Raw genomic sequence first — 21,672 nt, 5'->3', positions numbered from 1 at the left:
TCTGCACCTAATTAAAACCCAAGCATGCAGATAATCAGAAATAAGAGATCTCAGACTATAGCCCCATAGTTTGGCTAGTGCTTCTCCTCTGCTATTAGAGATTGCCTTGTACGGTATCTCCATTCTCTATGGCCGTCCTCGATTATCTATTCTTTGGATGTTAATTAATAAATGACAAAACAGAATTATTTAGAATCTCTGCCATTTCTCTATTTGTCATTATTAATCCCAAATCTCACCTTTTAAGAAACTTAACATTGTTCCCTTTTTATCGTGTAGAAATTAGCTACCTTACTCGCTTGTTGTGTCTTTTCCAGCTGTATAAGTTTACTTAAAGTCCTCCTTTGCAGATTTTTAAACATATCCCAATTTTTCCTTACCCCTGATGTTCACGCTGTTTTCCTTTCTATTTGACACCATTCTTTACGCATTGACTGCTCTAGCACTCCATCTAAATTGACAATACCATATTTAAGTGGTATTATTACGATATCATTCTATATTAAACATTGTTCCTGCCTCGATTTTAATCAGGTTTCTGCAAGGATCGAATGTTCCATTAAATATATGTAGAGAACTATGTTTTTTTTATATATCATTTGTAGCGTCACTATCCATGTTTATGATTGGTTCGTCTAAAGCCGGGTGTCCTCCTATGATTGGCACAGACAACTGTCAAACTAGTTTTTATCTCCGATTGGCCAATCTTTGCGGTTCCTCCGCCTGCCTGTCAGGAATCGGGTGTCAATCAAGTCAATTTCCAACCAGGGATTGAAATTGGAGGAAAAGTTTCGGATAAGTTTGTAACAATGAGAAGTCGTAAAGGGAAAGGCGGTCAGCGGGGCGAAGAGAACGCTGCCCGAGCTGACAGTAAGTACGTGTCCGACTCTGCCCCCACCTCGGCCGGACTAACCGTTTTGTGGGTTTTCCTGCTGCTAGTGGTGGCCGGGTGTGGGATTGCCGGCTGGTACATTCAGCAGCAACTCCACACCATCGACAGCCTGGATCAGACCATTCAAATTCTGCAGAAAAGACTGTCTCAGGTCGAACTAATCCATTCTCAAATGAAGGAGCTGAACGAGAAGGTAAGTACCAATCTGGGGATTCAATTCACCCACCCCCTGAAGTTTGCAATCGTGGCAGGGGACTAACTCTCAGCAGTAATGACTGCAGGCGATAGGAAAGAGTTCCAAACTGAATATTTTAAATACAGTTTCTGACCAATAAACGGATTTCAGAGATAACGTGACGGTCACTATAATTGATGTCAAAGCAGGAGATGATTTAGAATGGATTAAAAACATTGGAACCATCTGACGGGTCAGTCAGGTGGGAACTTCTGATATCACAGGGTTCAATTTGACAATCACAGATTTACGAAGCAGACTTGTCATACCGGGAGTTATGAATGATGTTCAGAACCAACAGGCTCACAGAATGGTTACAGTTCAGAAAGATACCACTCAGCTCATCAAGTCTCTATCTGCACCCTTTGTCTTTAACATAAAAAAAAATTGCTCGTGTAATTTTCAAAGTTCAAAATACATTTATTATCAAAGTAGGTATACTATATACAACTTTGAGATTCGTCTCCTTACACGTGTCCACAATTCTTGTCATTCCAGGTCATCCAGTGCTTTATCTCAGCCAATGAGCAATGTTTCCCTGTCAATCACTCATGAGTTTAAGTATGCTCATCAATTCTCCTTAAAATGTATTCTGTTTTGAGGACTGCCGCTTTTCTCCAGTCAATCCACAGAAACGAAGTTCAGCATCCCCTATAATCATGTTAAATCTCTTCTACGCCCTGCTCAAGCACATTTTAATTGTTAATTGGTTTATTAATGTCACATGTGCTGAGAGTAGGTAGCTAAATTTCCATCCATACAGTTAACTTCTAAGCATACCAGGTTGTACAAAGGGAAAAACAATAATCTCACAGAATATAGTGTTACATACAAAGGAGTAGAAGGTGCAGTTCAGATGACAATGAGATCATGACAATGTAGATGTGGGGTCAAGTTCATCCTTATAATAAAGACATCCATTCTACAGTCTATAATAGTAGTTCTTTATAGATACAGAATGGCAATTTTCTATCTGTCTATAGTTGGCTGATTCTAACCCTGCTCATTGAATCTACTTCCCAGGTTTATCCCTGTACCATTCATTTGAAAAGACTATAACATCTGGAATTTTTCAGTCCTGGAGATGTTGGGAAGATTGTGGCCAGGAGTTACTGTCCTTGCCTTTCTCAGCAGTCTGGACTGCATCACATCAGGCCCAGATAATTTATCCAATTAAGTGTGGCTAGCCTTCCTGGTACCACTACTCTTTTGAATTTTTGTCCAACCAGAATCTCAACTGCATCTTCATTGGCATTTTCATAGCACCTAAAACATGCCCTCAGCTTTCACAATTAAACTGGCTTTTTTGTCTCTGAGTGGCCTTTCCTCTCCTTCTACAACCCTATATTTTTTTTGAGATACAGCACGCAATAGGCCCTTCCGGCCAGCAATCTTCCAACTTAACCCTAGTTGGAACACAGGACAATTTATAAAGACCAATTAACCTACCAAGCGACAGGGCTTTGGACTGTGGGAGGGAAACCAGAGCACCCAGAGGATCACGGGGAGAATACACGGACTCCTTACAGGCAATGGCAGGAATTGGACCCAGGTCACTGGTATCGTAAGGTGTTGTGCTAACCACTACACTACCATGCTCTTGTACACGTGCCTATAATTTGTTGCATTACAAGGGAGACGGAGAAAACAAATGGAACTGACAACTATGCATGATTCAGGCAACCTTCACATGCAGCAGGCATGCCTCTGCATCACGCCCTTTTATTTTAAAGAGCAACACACGCCATCATGTTATTTTGGAGCTCCAAAACGAAGATAAGTGAAGGAAATTTTTTATGGAAATAAAATGAGCATTGACATTTTGTGCTGTAAAGGGAAGTCGATTGTCACTGATTTTGGGGTTTGATATTGTCATTTGGATCTTGAATCACTGGGTGATTTCTAGGAGTTTTACATATTGCTGTTATTGTTTGAATTGGAGAACAATGCTAAGAACCTGTATTTCAGAAGAGTCCTCAGAAGTTTCTTGGGTTTTGCTTCATTTGTTTAAATCAAACAATATTGATTATAGAGTCATGCTGGAGTTTCACAGTGCGTATTATGACTCAAACACCCAGAACTCTTGTTAATGCAGCTGCATTCCAGATACTCCTTCCAATGATCTTCACCTGGGTGTATAGTTGAAAGTTGCTTTGTAGTAATAGTGTGCTTGATGTTTCATACTGACAAGAGCACCTGCATCTTCCTCAATTGAATATTGAGATAAAGGTAATCGTGTCCTGCGTTTTCATCCAGAATATATCTTCATTTGCCAATCTAACACAGCTAAGGTACTTTTGATCCTACTCCTTATTTTCCTGATGGTGTCTCAGAGTTTTCCTCACCTTCAGGATTTTGTCAGTGGACTGTGGTGTAGCGTACAATAATTGTGTCACATGTGAAATTCAGTTAGTGCCCATGTTAACATTTGCTCAACCACCAGAGATTCTATACATGTATACAGCAGAATGTTTGACCTGACAAATCGGTGGCATGCATCTGTTTAAGTTTTGAAAAAAAGACAGGAAGTTCAAGATTCAGCACGTCAGGTAGCACCTGTGTGGAGAAAAGCAGTAAACATTTCAAGTCAATGGCCTTTCCTCAAAAAAGGGCAATTAGAAAACCAGCATATTTCAAGTTGCAGAGGGTGTGGGAGACTGCAGACAACATGGGAAACTTGAGAGAAGGTGAAGACCCAAAGAGACTGAGATACCAATGATGGCTAAGAGCGGGTGGTGAAAATGTCTTGGGACAGTACATAACAAATGAAATAAAGCTGGTTATGCTACAAAATAACTGAAATAATCATATGCAGGATGCAGTTTAGGGTCACACAAATGAAAAGATCAAACTTGACCTGTAACCAAAGACTGTGTCATGTTGCAATAATTTATTTTTAATTGTTGAATCAGAGTTAAGTCAAATAAATATAATATTATAATGTTAATATTTTTGGCAATAGATAGATACTTTATTGATCCCAAAGGGATTTACAGTATCGTAGTAGCATTACCAGTGCACAGATATGCAATATTAGAAGTGACGTAAGAAAGAGTGAATGGATATAACCTTTGAAGTATCAATGTTCATCATTTACCTATAGGTAGTAATTATGATTAATGTACAATTTTTTTGCTATTCTGCCATTGATCTTATGGGTTCTTTGTCTTTGATATAATAGTGCACCACTCACTAGAATAATCTGTGCCCAAATACCCTAAGTATGTTCAGAAATTATCCCTTTTTGTGAAACAAGATTGAATTTATGGTTAATGCAAAAAGCACTTGTCCTTTAAACATTAAATCCTTTCACAGTCATAGTTAAACAGCACGGAAACTAGCCCTGTTTGTCCAAGCCTAGCAAAGTTCCTTCTTGTTTTGGTCCTCCATGCCTGTATCTTGCCCACATTCCATGAAACCATGGATTCCCAACCTAGGGTCCCCCAAACCCCTTGGTACATGTGGGGACTATGGCATAATAAAGGTTGGGAACCCCTACTCTAAACCATTCCTACCCATGAACCTGTCCAAATATTTTCAACATCATGCAATTCGTTTATTGTAAAATTCAAAGTAGTGGCTAGTGCGCTCAACCATTATTTGAAAATCAAGAAGGTCTGGAAATCTGAAGCAAAACACACAAAATGCTGGAGGAGCTCAGCAGGTCAGGCAGCATCTATGGAAATGAATAAACAGTCAACATCTCAGGCCCAGATCCTCCTTCATGAATGAAAAGGAAGTGGGGGAGGCCCCAAATAAAAAGGAAAGGGAGAGGAAGGAGACTAGCTGTAAGGTGATAGGTGGAGCCAAGTGGGTGGGAAAGGTAAAGGGCTGGAGAAGAAGGAACTTGATAGGAGAGGAGAGAGGACCTCAGGAGAAAGGGAAGGAGACCCAGGCGGAAGTGACAGTCAGGAGAGAAGAGGTTAGAAAGTCAGGAGGGAGAACAGAGGAAGAGGGGAGTGGGAGGGGATATAAGCTATTTGCCTATTTCACCATTATTTGCCTGATAACAAGCCAGGATAAAATTAGTTCCGTTTGGTCTGGGTCAATGCTAAACAATAGTTAAGTCATTTTATGCAAGGCTTTGAATTGTAAATTATAAATGATAATAATTTCCTTTCAACTTCCTTGTAAAATCCCAGGTGTTAGTGTATAACGACTATGATTTCCTTGTTGGCAAGTGATGTCTTAATGACTTGCATTTAGGGAGTATGTACCCTGAATCTTACACAAGATGGTGGAGGTCCTTTTAGCTGATAATAGAATCGCAAATAATTCTGTTGTTTCCAGACGCATGGATAGCTTGAGACCTTTGCTGAAATGGAGAAGTGAAAGGGAAAATTGCAGCTATATCGGACCCTGGTCAGACCCCACTTGGAGTACTGTGCTCAGTTCTGGTCGCCTCACTATAGGAAGTATGTGGACACCATAGAAAAGGTGCAGAGGAGATTTACAAGGATGTTGCCTGGATTGGGGAGCATGCCTTATGAGAATAGGTTGAGTGAACTCAGCCTTTTCTCCTTGGAGCGACGGAGGATGAGAGTTGACTTGATAGAGGTGTACAAGATAATGCGAGGCATTGATCGTGTGGATAGTCAGAGGCTTTTTCCCAGGGCTGAAATGGCTAGCATGAGAGGGCACAGTTTTAAGGTGCTTGGAAGTAGGTACAGAGGAGATGTCAGGGGTAAGTTTTCTACACAGAGAGTGGTGAGTGCGTGGAATGGGCTACTGGCGGCAGTGGTGGAGGCGGAAACGATAGGGTCTTTTAAGAGACTGCTGGATGGGTACATGGAGCTTAGAAAAATAGAGGGCTATGGGTAAAGCCTCAGTAGTTCTAAGGTAGGGACATGTTCGGCCTGTATTGTGCGGTATGTTTTCTATGTTTCTATGAAAACTTATTCTTCTGGCACAAAATTAATGGTTGCCTTTTTTCTATAAGACATAGGAGCAGAATTAGGCCATTTGGCCAGTCGAGTCTGTCGGCCATTGAATCATGGCTGATCCTTTCTTTTCCCTCCTCAGCCCCACTCCGCGGCCTTCTCCCGGTAGCCTTTGATGCCGTGGCCAACCAAGAACCTATCAATATCCACTTTGTATACACCCAATGACTTGGCCCCCATAGCTGCCTATGGTAACAAATTTCACAAATTCACTACCCTCTGGCTAAAGAAATTTCTCTGCACCTCTGTTTTGAATGGAAACCCCTCTATCCTGAGGCTGTGCCCTCTTGTCCTAGATTCCCCCACCATGGGAAATACCCTTTCCACATCTACTCTTTCTAAGTATTTAAACATTCAAAAGGTTTCAAGGAGATCACCCCTGATCCATCTGAATAAAAGTGAGTACAGGCCCAGAGCCATGAAATGTTACTCATATAATAACCGTTTCGTTCCTGGGATCATACTTGTGAACTTCCTTGAAACCCTCTCCAATGCTAGCATGTCTTTTCTTAGATGAGGAGCCCAAACTGTTCACAATACTCAAGGTGAGGCCTCACCTGTGCCTTATAAAGCCTCAGCATCACATCCTTGCTCTTGTATTCTAGACCTTTTGAAATGAATGCTAACATTGCATTTGGCTTCCTCACCACAGCCTCTACCTGCAAGTTAACCTTTAGGGTGTTCTGCACAAGAACTCCCAAGACCCTTTGCATCTAAGAGTTTTGTATTTTCTCCCCATTTAGAAAATAGTCAGCACATTTATTTCTTCTAGCAAAGTGCATGGCCATGTATTTCCCAACATTGTATTTCATTTGCCATTTTCTTGCCCATTCTCCTAATCTGTCTAAGTCCTTCCGCAGCCTACCTGTTTCCTCAACACTACCTGCTCCTCTACCGTTCTTCATATCATCTTCAAACTTGGCAACAAAGCCATCTATTCCATCATCTAATTCATTGACATACAGCCTAAAAAGATGTGGTCGCAACACCAATCCCTGTGGAACATCTGGCAAACAACCAGAAAAGGATCCTTTTATTCCCAATCACTGCCTGCTACTAATCAGCCAATGTCCTAGCCATGCCAGTAACTTTCCTGTAATACCATGGGCTCATAACTTGGTAAGCAGCCTCATGTGTGGCAGCTTGTCAAAGGCCTTCTGAAAGTCAAATATAGAACACCCAATGCATCCCCTTTATCTTGTAATCTCCTCAAAGAATTCCAACAGGTTCATCAGACAAGATTTTCCCTTAAGGAAAGTATGCTGAATTTTTTCTATTTTGTCCTGTATCACCAAGTGTTGCATAATCTCATCCTTAACAATTGACTCCAGTATCTTCCCAATCACTGAGGTCAGGCTAACTGGTCTATAATTTCCTTTATGCTGCCTCCCTCCTTTCTTAAAGAATAGAGTGACATTTGCAATTTTCCAGTCCTCCTGAACCGTGCCAGAGTCCAGCGATTCTTGAAATATCATTACTACTGCCTCCACAATCTCTACTGCTACTCTTTCCGAACCCCAGGGTGCAGTTTATTTCATCTGTGCGACTTAAGTCCCTGTAGATTTTTCAGCTTGTTAAGCACCTTCTCCCTTGTATTAATAACTGCACTCACTTCCCTTCCCTCACACCGGGCACACTGCTAGTGTCTTCCACATTGAAGACTCAATTAGTTCACCTGCTATCTCCTTGTCCCCCATCACTATTTCTCTGGCCTCATTTTCTAACGGTCCTATATCTATTCTTATCTCTCTTTTAGTTTTATATGCTTGTAAAAGCTTTTTCTATCAACCTTGATCTTGTTTGCTAGCTTGCTTTCATATTTCATCTTTTCCCTCCTAATGATTTGTCTTGTTGCTTTCTGTAAGTTTAAAAGCATTCCTATCCTCCACCTTCCTGCTAATTTTTGATTTGTTGTATGCCCCCTCTTTTGATTTTACATTAGCTTTGATTTCCCTTGTCAGCCACAGTTGTACTATTTTGCCATTTGAGTATTTCTTTGTTCATGGAATACATCTGTCCTGCACCTTCCTCATTTTTTTCCCAGAAACTCAAGTCATTGTTGCTTTGCTATCATCCCTGCCAGCATCTCCTTCCAATTTACTTTGGCCAACTCCTCTCTCATACCACTGTAATTTCCTTTACTCCGATGAAATATTGCTACGTCAGAATTTGCTTTCTCCTTAATCAAATTTCAAGTTGAACTCAATCATATTGTGATCACTGTCTCCAAAGTTTTCCTTTACCTTAAGCTCCCTAATCGCCTCCAGTTCATTACATAACACCCAATCCAGTATAATTGATCCCCTAGTGGGCTCAACGACAAACTGCTCTATAAAGACATCTCATAAGTATTCAACAAATTCACTCTCTTGGGATCCATTACCAACCTGATTTTCCCCATCTACCTACATGTTAAGATCTCCCATGACTATCATAACACTGCCCTTTTGACACATCTATTTCTCATTGTAGTCCATATCTCAGCTACTGTTTGGAGGTCTGTATATAATTGCCATCAGGGTCCTTTTACCCCTGCAGTTTCTTAACTCAACCTACAAGGATTCAACATCTTCCGATCCTGTGTCACATCTTTCTAATGATTTGATGCCATGCTTTACCAGCAGAGCCATTCTGCCTACCTTCCTATATCTCCGATACAATGTGTAACCTTGGATGTTCAGCCCCCAACTGCAACCATCATTCAGGCATGATTCAGTGATGGCCTCAACATCATACCTGACAATCTGTGAAAGTGCAACAAGATTATCCACTTATTTCATGTACGCTGTACATTGAGATATTACACTTTAGGTGCTGTATTTGCTATCTGTATTGAATGTGCATCCCTAATACACTGACTCAGCACCTGGCTGTGCAGTGTGCCAACAACAATCTGGCCCTTAACACCCAGAAGACCAAGGAGATCATTGTGGACTTCAGGCATGCCAGGAGTCACACTCGCCTCCCCATCTACATCAACGGAACTGTAGTGGAGTGTGTATCAAGCGTCAAATTCCTTGGTGTCCACATTTCCGAGGATCTCACCTGGTCCCTGAACTCCTCCATCCTGATCAAAAAGGCGCAACAGCGCCTTTATTTCCTATGGAGCATGAAGAAAGCTCACCTCTGTCCCAGGATACTGACGGACGTTTACCGCTGTACCATTGAGAGCATACTCATCAACTGCATCTCAGTGTGGTATAGCAATTGTCCCGTATCAGACCGCAAAGAACTCCAGCATGTGGTGAAAACTGCCCAGTGGATTATCGGCACCCAATTACCCACTATTGAGAACATCTACCATAAATGCTACCTGGGCAGGGTGAAAAGCATTATCAAGGATACATCTGACCCTAACCATGGACTTTTTACTCTCCTCCCATCCGGTAGGTGCTACAGGAGCCTTCGCTCCCTCACCAACAGGCACAGGAAGAGCTTCTTCCCTGAGGCTGTGACCCTGCTGAACCTCTTATCACAGCGCTAAGCAGTTTTGCATCCATATTGTACTGTCTCAGTACTTTTATATTTGTGTGCTGTAGCACTTTTTTTATTCGCAGTTATTTTGTAAATAACACTATTCTTTGCATTTCTGGTCAGATGCTAAATGCATTGCATTGGCTTGGTATCTGTACTTGGCACAATGACAATAAAGTTGAATCTAATCTAATACTCACTGTGCTAACTGCAATTTTGTCCTATCATTTGCCTGCCCATCCTGCCAGTCTGACAGCACGCTATCTTTGTTTATTTTGCCATCCACCCTACATGAGAACATAAGAAATAGGAGCAGGAGTAGGCCATCTGGCCTGTCGAGCCTACTCCACCATTCAATAAGATCATGGCTGATCTGGCCATGGACTCATCTCCACCTACCTGTCATTTCCCTGTAACCCTTAATTCCCCTACTATGCAAAAATCTATCCAACCTTATCTTAAGCATATTTACTGAGGTCACTTCCATGCTTCATTGGGCAAAGAATTCCATAGATTCACCACTCTCTGGGAAAAGCATCCTCATTTCCATCTTAAATCTACTCCCCCAAATCTTGAGACTATGTCCCCTAGTTCTAGTCTCAACAACCAGTGGAAGCAATTTTCCTGGCTCTATCTTATCTATTCCTTTCATAATTTTATATGTTTCTATAAGATCTCCTCTCATTCGTCTGAATTCCAGCGAGTACAGTCCCAGGCAACTCAATCTCTCCTCATAGTCTAACCCCCTCATCTCTGGAATTAATCTGCTGAACCTCCTCTGCACCACCTCCAAAGCCAGTATATCCTTCTTCAAGTATGGAGATCAGAACTGCACGCAGTACTCCAGGTACAGCCTCACCTGTATCCTGTACAGTTGCAGCACAATCTCCCTTCTCTTAAATTCAATCTCTCTAGCAATGAAGGCCAACATTCCATTTGCCTTCTTGATAGCCTGCTGCACCTGCAAACCAACCTTTTGTGATTCATGCACAAGCATGACATCCCTCTGCACAGCAGCATGCTGCAATTTTTTACCATTTAAATAATAATAATCTGATCTTCCATTTTCCATCCAAAGTGGATCACCTCGCATTTACCAACATTGTACTTTATCAGCCAGACCCTTGCCCATTCACTTAACTTATCTCTCTACAAACTCTCCATATCTTCTGCACAATTTGCTTTTCCACTCAATTTAGTGTCATCAGCAAACTTAGATACACTACATTTGGTCCCTTCTTCCAGATCATGAATGTATATTGTGATCACTTGCGGACCCAGCACCGACTCCTACAGCACACGACTGATTGCTAACTAGATTAACACCCATGTATCCCAACTCTCTGCTTTCTAACAGTTAACCGATCCTCTACTCATGCTAATACATCACTCTATGCATGCTTATCTTATGGATAAGTCTTTTATGTGGCACCTTATCGAATGCCTTCTGGAAATCCAAGTAAATAATATCCATCTGTTCTCCTCTATCCACTGCGCTCAATATATCCTCAAAGAACTCCAGTAAATTTGTCAAACAGGACCTGCTTTTGCTGAATCTATGCTGCATCTGCATGATGGATCCAATTCTGTCTAGATGCCTCACTATTTCTTCTTTAATGATAGCTTCAAGCATTTTCCCAACTACAGATGTTAAACTACATTCTTTTTTTGAACATTGGCGTGACATTCGCTGTCGTCCAATCCACTGGGTCTTGACCAGAGTCCAGAGAATCTTGGTAAATTATTACCAAAGCCTCTACCATAACCTGCCATTTCTTTCAGTACCCTGGGATGCATTCCATCAGGACCAGGGGACTTATCTATCTTCAGGCCCACAGGTTTGCTCAGCACCACCTCTTAGTGATAGCTATTGTATCGAGGTCCTCACCTCCCGTCACATCCATAACATCTCTCCTTAGCATGTTAGATGTGTCCTGCACCGTAAAGACCAACATAAAATAGTCATTCAAAGCCTCAGCCATTTCCTCATTACCCAATATCAATTCCCCCTTCTTGTCCTCCAAGGGACCTATGTTCACTTTAGTCACCTTTATCCACTTTATATAATTATAAAAACATTTATTATCCATTTTTATATTTTGTGCTAGTTTACTTTCATAATCTACCTTCCTTTTCTTTATTGCTCATTTAGTGGTTCTTGTTGCTTTTTAAAATTTTCCCAATCTTCCAGATCCCCACTACCTTGGCGACTTGGTACACAAGAGCTTTTAGTTTGATGCCTTCTTTTATTTCCTTAGTTATCCATGGCTGGCTCTCCCCTCTCCCCTGCCCCATTTACTGTCCTTGCTTTTAACTGGAATATACTTTTGTTGAGCACCGTGAAAAGACCCCTTGAAAGTCTTCCTCTGTTCCTCAACCGTCCCACCATGTAGCCTGTGTTCCCAGTCTACCCTAACCAACTCCTCCCTCATCCCGTTCTAGTCTCCCTCATTTAGGCATAATATACTGTCTGTGCCTCCTTTAAGGAGAATATATAAGCATCCGTTAGTCTCGTGAGACCATGGATTTGCGCCTCAGAATGTGTCCAGGGCGCAGGCCTGGGCAAGGTTGTAAGGAAGACTGGCAGGTGCCCATGCTGCAAGTCTCCCCTCTCCATGCCACTGATGTTGTCCAAGGGAAGGGCACTAGGGCCGGTACAGCTTGGCACCGGTGTTGTCACAGAGCAATGTGTGGTTAAGTGTCTTGCTCAAGGACACAAAACGCTGCCTCAGCTGAGGCTCGAACTAGCGACCTTCAAATCACTAGACCGACACCTTAACCACTTGGCCACGCGCCAACACGTGGAGAATAAATAAGCTTAGAAAACACATTTGTGTTTTTCCCTCCTCTGAAAACAATGTTTCTGCTTTTATTTCAGTTGTTGGTCGCAGAAGCTCATGAGCAAAGGTTGCAGGATCTCGAGATCACCTGGGCTGAATCAAAAAAGAGAATGGAAATGACGACAGAAGCCGTGACACAGATTCAGTCAGCCAACGTGAATAGTAAAGTGGCTGTGCTGCAGTCAGAAATAAGTAAAACCCTGGGTGAGCTCAGGAAGGACTTCCTCACAAGGAATGATTTGGCTCAACTGGAGAATAGGGTCAAAGTTCTTCAAGAGGTTGAGTTTGCACAGGCAGAGCAGCAAGTTGCAAGTATGAAGGCTGCAACCTCCAAACTTGAAGAAAATGTAGATTTACTTTCTGCTTCATTACCAACCTTAACAAGTCGAGTTGCAAGCCTAGAGGCAGAAAGGCAAGACCTTCAGCTTCTTCAGCAAAGAGTTCAAGACATCAATGTAGTCAAAGAATTAATGGACCATAGTCTTCCCTCTCTCTCCAACGGCATGATTGCATTAAGAAAACAGGTCAATGAGACTACCCAGGTGACTGATATTATTCAGTCACAGTTAGCCCAGCACAGCAAAGAATTATCAGCATTGAAAGACAGTGCATCTCACCAACAAGCTGAGCACCTGTCCAGAAAAGAGGAACTGGAACACATCAGGTTTATCATTGTTTTTCACCTACAGGATTGAAGAATTGCGACTGAACACATTCAAAAGTGGAATATAATGTTAAGGAGTATGGCACTGATGCTTGGTGCTTTTAATGTACTTGAGATATTTGTGTTCTGCAGAAAATGAGTTCTGCTCAGGTAACACCATATTCCCTGCTGTCTCCATTCCAGGAAAATGGCCAACCAGTTGCAGATGGAGAAGATTTCCATGGAAGAGTTGGAGAATGCTATTGAAAGCTTAGTAACCAGTAATATCAGTGAGCTGCAGAGGAGAACTAGCAACATGGATGAAATGCTAGCCACTCTGCAAAATCATGTCACAAAGGTAACACCCACTCCACAGACACAAAAAGTACAGCTTGTCAACTACTATTTGTTTGTGGTACCTCATTTTAAAATTAATGTGTAGCTTTGAGCAAAATGATTGCTAGTTTTAGATCTTTCATTGAAGTTTTGAGCCTGTTGCATTAATTTTTCCATTATTTCAATAAAGTATTTGAAGAATCTCAAACTTCTTTGAACTAGTTTTTGGGTCTTTCGAGACAGGGTATTTAATCTACATGGTAATTAATCTAGAAAAATAGTTTAATTGATGTGCTTGAAGCTTTGAGTTAAGGAAACTTATTTGAAAAATAAGGGATGCTTAATCTATAGCATTTAAAATGTATCTTTACAAAATATAATTGTGTTGCATTCTCGTGCATTTTTTAATATTTTAAATTAGATTCCATGGAAATTTTTATCCATGCCAGTGCTAATGCTGGGGTTTGCCAATTTCTCAGAGAAAGTCCCAGTTCTAGGCTCAAAGTTTTCAAAGGTACATTTAATGTCAGAAAAATGTATACAATATACATCCTGAAATGCTTTTTCTTCGCAACCATCCACAAAAACAGAGGAGTTCCCCCAAAGAATGAATGACAGTTAGAACCCCAAAGTCCCCCCCCCCAGCTCCCTTCCCTCCCATGCGTAAGAGGTAGCAAACAACAATCCCCCCTCCCCGCCACCGGCAAAAAAAAGCATTGGCACTCACCACCGAGCACTTAAGCATGAGCAAAGCAGCAGCAAAGACTAGTATCCCAAAGACTACTAATTCACCCGGTATTTGACATACCACAGGCTTAATCTATTCACAGCATTTGCCAAGTTCCTACCGCCAGCTGGTTTTGTGCTAGGTGGAGTCATGGAGTGCAAATGGACAGTGAAAACCTCTGCAGACTTTCTTACTCTCAGAATGGGTAGTTTGCCCTTACAGCTTGCTCCTGGCACAGCAGTGCCTATTAGGGTAATGTATGGGGCGGGGTGGGGGGGCGTGCTGCTGATGGAAAGGAAGCAGATGTCAGTAAAGTTTATTGTTTTGTGTTTCCTTTAAATGTTATTAACACTTATTCTTCTGTTCACTACATTACCTTCTAAGTCAGGGGGTCCCAACCTTTTTTATGCCGTGAACCCCTACCATTAATTGAGGAGTCCATGAACCCCGGGTTGGGAACTCCTGCTCTAAATAAACCTGGCAGGCTTCAGTGTGCTTGGAATGAATTGACTTGATTAATGTAATCTGACATTATATGGGTTTGATAGACTATTTGAATAGCTTCAGTGCACATTATTAAACAACAGACAATGTAAGAGCAAAACTGTGAAGCAAAGTTTTTTCCCAAGTAAAATAATACAGAAATTGGTGTAAACTAGGTGCTTTCATATTGAATTTCATACTAGAGTGACTGCATGTTTCAGTGATTCACTGCCAGGACTGAAGTTCTTCCCACTAACAATGAAGATGAATCTGTCCAAGTGTGTTTGTGCAGGCATGTGAAACATTTTCTGTTTGGGCCCTAGCCAACCATAGCCTAAGCAGTCTATTTTCTTTAGCTTTCACATGAACTGGGCAAGTTTTATCACAGTTGGCTTCACACTGGACCAGGCTAGGATGAAGCAAGAATCTTTGCTGATTTTCCTAAGACCCTTTGGATCAGCAAGTGATTTCATTGCCTCTCTTTTTCAGTGACTTTAACGATGATGAAAATGAGGGGCAAATCTGCATGTTAATTCAAACATATCTTGGCTGTAAGAGTGGAATATCAAAAAATGACCCTGCGAACCTAATAGCTATTTTCAGCATCTCCAGATTTTCTCTTGTTTGTAGCTATAACATTATGTTGGAATTGCAGAACTTAAAAATAATCGATTAAAATTTAAATAGGAAATCATTAGAGAAAACTGAACTGACTGTCCTTAAATATAACCACATATTATCCAAACAAAAATACACTCCTGTTAATGATCAGAAACCTTTTGCATCATAGCTCAGTGACACGGTCGTGAGATATATAGCTCCACTTGTATAACCTCCTAAACATATTAGCACCTTTAAATGAAGCAAACCTAGATTTGAGAGCTGAAGAAAATAGCCCAGGTTGTACACTTTGATTATTGTGTGCAAGTTCCAACAAACAAAATGTATTGAAGCATTGGCATTCTGTCTCTCTTCAGGTTGAAAGTGATGGGGCCAATCAAAATAAAGAGTTAGCAGATGCATTGAATCAGACATCTCATACTCTGCAAAAAACCTTGGGAAAAATAGAAACAAATCTCAAGAGGACTGTAGAGCAATGTAAGTATTGTCTCATCACAGAGTATGAGTGCCACTGACCATAAGCAATCTATACATCTAATGTTGGTACCTTGGTTTTAAGTAAATATCTTTTGGTTTTCTCCTCTTCTGCTGAAAGCGCTTTCAAGGTGGATCATGGTTTTATTTTCCCTTCATGACTTATTTAAGTGTTTCTTTTTATGTGTAGATCTTCAATAATCTATTCAACTCAGATGACTTTAGTTCCTTCCTCATGCTCACCGTCTATCTTGTTCTTTACTTTGCATTTTGAGATAATTCAGAGGCTGTTAGGGCAGTTGTTGTGTCAACTACCAGCATAAGAGTTGACTCTTTCTGCTATACGTAGGTAGAACTTTTTGTTATGTGTAGGCTACTCTTCAGTCACTGGGAAGCTTGCATTTGAGAATTTTTTAAAGTAAAACAATCTCATCCTCACTGATCTCTATCTTAATTTGAGATGTTTTTAATTAAGTGATTTTAATTACACAAAATTAGTTGGGGGAATTACGTTGGAGTTTTTGTAGAAAAAGAGGTGATGCTTTTAGGAGGAAATGGGAGGGCACTCAAGTGGCTGAAAATAACGCTTAACACTTATGTTTTAAACAGGTTTATCAGGAGAAGTAAGAACTTTCTGTGAAACTTCAGAGAATTGTGCTTGGCCACACATTCGGGAAGTTAACTTTCCTCATCGCATACTGAAGGATCCAGTGATAATGCTGAGTTTAGCTGAAATCAGCTCAGTTGATTCAGTTGGAGTAACAGTGAAAGCTTTAGATATTATGGACTCTGGTTTTAAGATCCAAATTAGTAGCATTGGTAATTATAATCTGTCAACTGTGAGAGTCAACTGGATGCTCTGTGCTTAGATGAAGTGACTTTCAAAAATCTGGACGAAACAGCAATCCTATGGGAAAAAGCTGAGAGAAACAGTCATGACTTTCAATGTAAGGTGATAAGACTTTCCTATCAGAGCTCCTCGAGCTAATTCAATGCTAAAGTAGTTAATCTGTTTGAAATTAATTATTTCCAACCTTTATTATGAATTTCTCCTTGTGTAAATGGACCCAGTGTTTTTATATCAAAGATGCAAAAGTGCCGTATTTCATAGGAAATGGCAGTTCAAAGACCAGTACGTACAACTATATAGATCAGAGAAACAGGCAACATAACTATACCTAATCAGTTGAGTAATTAATTGTAGGCTTTCAAGCCAATAAAATGGTAAATGAATAAAAACAGATGGCGTAGAGTAGCAGTGCAGAGTGGATATTGATTGTCCACTTATTTCATTTGAAACTGAAGTAAATGAAATTATGATGCAATATAAGGAAACCGTGTTTGCACTCCCTGTGTAATTGCTGGAGCTTCTGATTGTATTTATTGTGGGGCATGATAATGAACAAAGTTATAATAGGACATTTTCAGTAAATATATTTGTTCATAAGGTGAAGAAATTATGTGTATGTATTGTCCCTTTCTGATTGTCATTGAACTGAGGAACCGGCCCCTTTGTTAGGCTTGGAGTCGCATGTGGACGAAACCCCACATAGGAATTTCCTCCCCTTGAAAAATATCAGTGAATCTAAGGGTTTTTGAGATAATCTAGTCATTTAATTTTCAACATTACTGAAATCTAAATAGCTGTTCATTCCTAAATCCTCAAGGTTGGCCAAAGTAGTACTTGAACTCGTGTAACAGTCTAGCTTTTAGTCCAGTATCATTGCTATCAGTTGCATCATATCTTGCATGAACTTGTACGGTATTTATCAGCTTTTGCTCCTATGGCCCTTGATGATACTTACTCACCAAAAATCCATCTCTATATTGAATCCTTCAGTTGGCCCAACATCCAAGCTTTTTAAGGAATTGGGTGCCAGATCTCTACAGCTTTTGCTTCCCTCTTCTCAATTCTTCTGCCAGAGGAAATAGACTAAATTTAGGGAAACCATGATCATTAGTATAGTGGTTAGCATAGTGCTATTACAGTATCAGAAACCCAGGTTCAATTCCACTACTGAGTAAGAAGTTTGTACATTTTCCCTGTGACTGTGTGGGTTTCTTCCAGTTGCTCTGGTTTCCTCCCATGTTCCAAAGACATATGGGTTAATAGGTTAAATGGTCTCATGGGTTAATAAGTTAAATGTTAATATGGGTTAATAGGTTAAATGGTCACATGGGTGTAATTGGGCGTCAAGGCTTTTTGAGCAGGAAGGGTATGTTATTATGCTAAATCTCTAAATAAAAATTAAAAAACTAGGTATTTTCATATTTTCATAAATAACAGCAGTTTTGTCAGTAGCCCATAATAAACTAGGCCTCTGTACAATGGTGAAAGTATACCAGCTCTAAACCACTGCATTCTTCTTAAAGGATAATGCACAAAGTGAATGTATTACTGCAGGTGGGATTTGACTAAAGGCCAATTTATATTTGTGCATCAAATCGATGCCGTAGGTATGGCGTAGCTGTGTACCCAACACTGTACCCTATGCCATAGCCTGACGCGCACCTCCGCAAAAATGTAACTACGCGTTGCAGCGATGCAGACCGCAACAACTGTGATTGGCCAGCTTGGTAGCATCGCATTTCCTCCAACGTTGCAATAGCTTCCCATTGGGCGACTGAAGGGCAGGGAAGGAACTCTGGCTGCAATGCTTTCCATAAAGCTTTACAGACCTCCAAAATTATGGAGGACCCTGTGCTTGATGCCAGTTTGTAGCTAGCTGCTACAGCCTGTTGACTTCCACCTGAAGCTAAAACTCGAATGGTGATTGCCAGTCTCTGAGTATACTGTGCGTACACTGATGCAAAATAAGTGGTTGGAGACGATGAACCAAATCGTCAAATCTACCTGCCGACATCCGAAAGTATTTGAAATACATTTCCTTGTCCATGTCTCTCAGTGGCCAGACAAGCACAGAAAATTCACCCTCCTTCAGTTTCAGTGGCCATTGTTTGAAGTTTGAGTTTCTTCGTGTTGAGCCCACTTGCGTAGGCTACGGCGTAAGCTAGTACGCACAAGTACAAATCAGTCTTAAGTTGAAGTATAACTTCCTCCCCTTTGCATTCCAATCCACCCGAATTTCCTTGGTGTGTTGACTTTTTAAAATATGCAGTGTATTATCTTTCTTGCATAAACAATACAGGACTTCTGTTGAATTTGTTTTGGCCACTTGATGTTTGTCCCTTTGTACCTCTCTATAACATTCTGCTTTCCTGACTTGGCACCATCTTTAGACTTTGATATGCTCAGGTTATTAATAAACATGGTAAAAATATCAAGGCCTTGTAATGCATGCAAGAATACACAGCTTGTCACATTCTGTAGGGTGTTGTCCATACATCTTCCACCTGCTGCCCACCAAATCCATTTGAAACCAAGGTTTAAATATTGCCTCCGTTTTTGCAACTCTGTGCAGTTATTTAAGCACTTAAGAGCAGCAGGTTTGAAAGCTTTGTACTTTTGATAAATATAATCCATATTTCTAAAAGATGTATAATTTTGTTTGCTGCAGTACTAGTAGTACAGTATATCTATGATTTTATCAGAAGTCTGTTGATCAGCTCTGATGGGGCATAGCACACTTTGTACAGGCAATTAATCTCCTATAATTACCTATTATGAATTCAGTTGGTACTCTTTTGATTTCACATTTATTATTCTGAAGATGGATGGACAAAGAAATATGACTGAATTATTTTTTCTGTATTTAAATAAACTTAATTCCATAAAATCAGAAATCATAATTTATTTACCTGTCCTTGCAGTATTGAAAATTAGTGTTTAACAATAGCAATTGAGTTTCAAAATAGTTAAGTGTTTTACATATTATAAAAATATTCCATAGTACTAAAATATTCTCTATTACTGTACTGTGACCTAGCTTTTCCCCTGCTTGTATTTTGCAGTTATATAATGAAATGAATATGGCCATCAACCACAAATACCTTATTTCAGAGTGTGTGGTTAAACTCTAATATGGAAAACAATAGAGTTGGGAAAAAACTATTTGTTTTCAATTGATACATTGCAACCAAAGTCATTTCTATGCTCACGTTTCTTAACAAGAATCACTTGTCATGTGTTTAAGTCATTCCCTAGAGAGATACAATTACGGCCATAAACCCCTATAGTGATGCTTTAATTATTCAGCAGTTGGAACTCTCACCTCCACTCACCAGCCCCTGAAGTAGGAAAACCTTTACAAATAAGTTCTTCAGATTCTAATGATCTGATTTATGTGTCTTGTTTTGGTTTTAAGTGAAAGGAGTGAATTATTTTCATCAGCTAAAGAAGTTTCACACGTGGTTGCCCATTTTGGGGAAAATTATAGCATGGGACTATATTTTAAGATGTCTGTGATTGGATGACATAAGAACAAAATAAATTTGCAAGTAACTCACGCTAGAATGCTCCTACAAACTTATTATCATCCTGTCACTGAACAATTGCCCAGAGATCCATAAATTATTCAAATCTAGCTTTGGAGTATGTGCCCTCTTGTACATGCTGAAATAAGGTATCTTTAATTGACAGACATAATCTCAATTAACTATACATCTGATAATGATAATTTTATAAGTGCTATACATTAAGATCATCTCATACATTAAGATGCACTCAGTGCTTTACATAGATCATAAAGATAAATCAATATAATCATAAAACATGACAGAATTAAAATCATAAGTAAAGAAAAACATTGTATAGAATAAACGGTAATCAAGTATACCAAATTATATTAATGTAATCAATATCGACAGGCAATAAGGCATCCTATCAGAAGATAGTCAGTTCTACATTCTATACAACTGTTAGATATTAGGAGGTGACCTGAGTGAAGTTGACAGGGCCATGAAGGGCATTGATAGGGTGAAAGTAAATAGTCATTTTCCCATAGAGAGGGTGTATAGGTTTAAGACTGGAGGTGAGAGATTAAAGGGGAATCAGAATTAGAATTGAAATCAAGTGTTTTATCATTAACATACTGGGTGACCTGCAATTTGTTGTTGCAGCAGTGGAAATACATAAAAACCTATAAACTACAAAAAAAAACCAAATAAATAGTGCCAAAAAACGTGGAATAATGAAGTGGTGTTCATGAAATCTGATGGCAGAGGGGATGAAGTTGTTCCTGAATCACTGAGTTTGGGTACTCGGGCTCCTGTGCCTCCTTGATGATAGCAATGAGAACAGGAAACCTAGGCAGGCTCGTTGCGTAAAGGTTGGAGCACATTTGGAATGACCTGCCAGATATAGTGATTGAGGTGGGCATTTTAGCAATACTTAAAAGCCTTCTACATAATTACATGGATAGGGAAGGTTTAGAGGGCTGTGGGCCAGAGAAGGCAGATGGCACTAACTCACAGGGCACACAGTTGGCTTAGATGTGTTAGGCTGATGGATCTCTATTTAAAAACTGTATAACTGTAACTGCTTATGTTTCTATAAATTGGGTAGTTGTACTTTACCATAAAAATATTAAGTAGGAACCATAAGAACTTGAGCAATGCTTGTTAATTTGTAGCATGAGCTGCAATCAATGTAAGATATTTTAAAAGAAGTATGTATGTCTTAAACTATGTATATATGCAGTTTTCCTGAGAGTTTCTTTTACTTAATATCTGTTTAAGGGTAATGTTGCCAAAGACTGGGAAGGAGTATGAATTCCCTAGTATCAATATGTAATAAATTTCTATTTGTTCTTTGAATTATATTAAAACCAGAATATGTGAAGCATATTTCTATGGAAACTGTCAGTTTTCCTTGGAGAAGGGCAAGTTAAACTCTATTTCATTGTGAGAATTTCATCTGTGGATTGCAAAATTGGTCACTATAAGTTGCTCAAATATTTTCCAGAATTTTTATTTTTACTTTCAACTCATTTCCTCAGTAACTGATATTTCAAATATTTGAGGCAAACATGTAACCCAAATGATAAAAATCAAAAGATGGTACATTTTCTATTGCAAGACTTACTTCTACCATTTAAAACTTATTTTG

The 21,672-nt window shown here is 39.9% G+C and overlaps 1 protein-coding gene across 1 annotated transcript; it reads left to right on the top strand.

The window, feature by feature from the left end:
• The first annotated feature begins 726 nt into the window (after positions 1 to 726).
• Positions 727 to 21,401, top strand: LOC140209931 (uncharacterized). Its single transcript, XM_072278603.1, has 5 exons — positions 727 to 1,085; positions 12,420 to 13,045; positions 13,229 to 13,382; positions 15,548 to 15,668; positions 16,275 to 21,401. The coding sequence occupies exons 1-5, from the start codon at positions 810 to 812 to the stop codon at positions 16,532 to 16,534; spliced, it is 1,437 nt and encodes a 478-aa protein (XP_072134704.1). The 5' UTR covers positions 727 to 809; the 3' UTR covers positions 16,535 to 21,401.
• Positions 21,402 to 21,672: the final 271 nt, after the last annotated feature.

Source organism: Mobula birostris, chromosome 14 (assembly GCF_030028105.1).
Source record: "Mobula birostris isolate sMobBir1 chromosome 14, sMobBir1.hap1, whole genome shotgun sequence".
NCBI lineage: Eukaryota > Metazoa > Chordata > Chondrichthyes > Myliobatiformes > Myliobatidae > Mobula > Mobula birostris.
Note: the sequence above shows the minus strand (reverse complement) of the source record. Positions and strands in the feature narration are given on the sequence as shown.

Bases quoted from the DNA above. Each gene is read 5' to 3' on its own strand.
- LOC140209931 (XM_072278603.1), top strand. From the start codon at position 810: ATGAGAAGTCGTAAAGGGAAAGGCGGTCAGCGGGGCGAAGAGAACGCT. The intron at 13,383-15,547 runs GTAACACCCACT...GTCTCTCTTCAG, and splicing joins TGCAAAATCATGTCACAAAG to GTTGAAAGTGATGGGGCCAA. The intron at 15,669-16,274 runs GTAAGTATTGTC...TGTTTTAAACAG, and splicing joins CAAGAGGACTGTAGAGCAAT to GTTTATCAGGAGAAGTAAGA.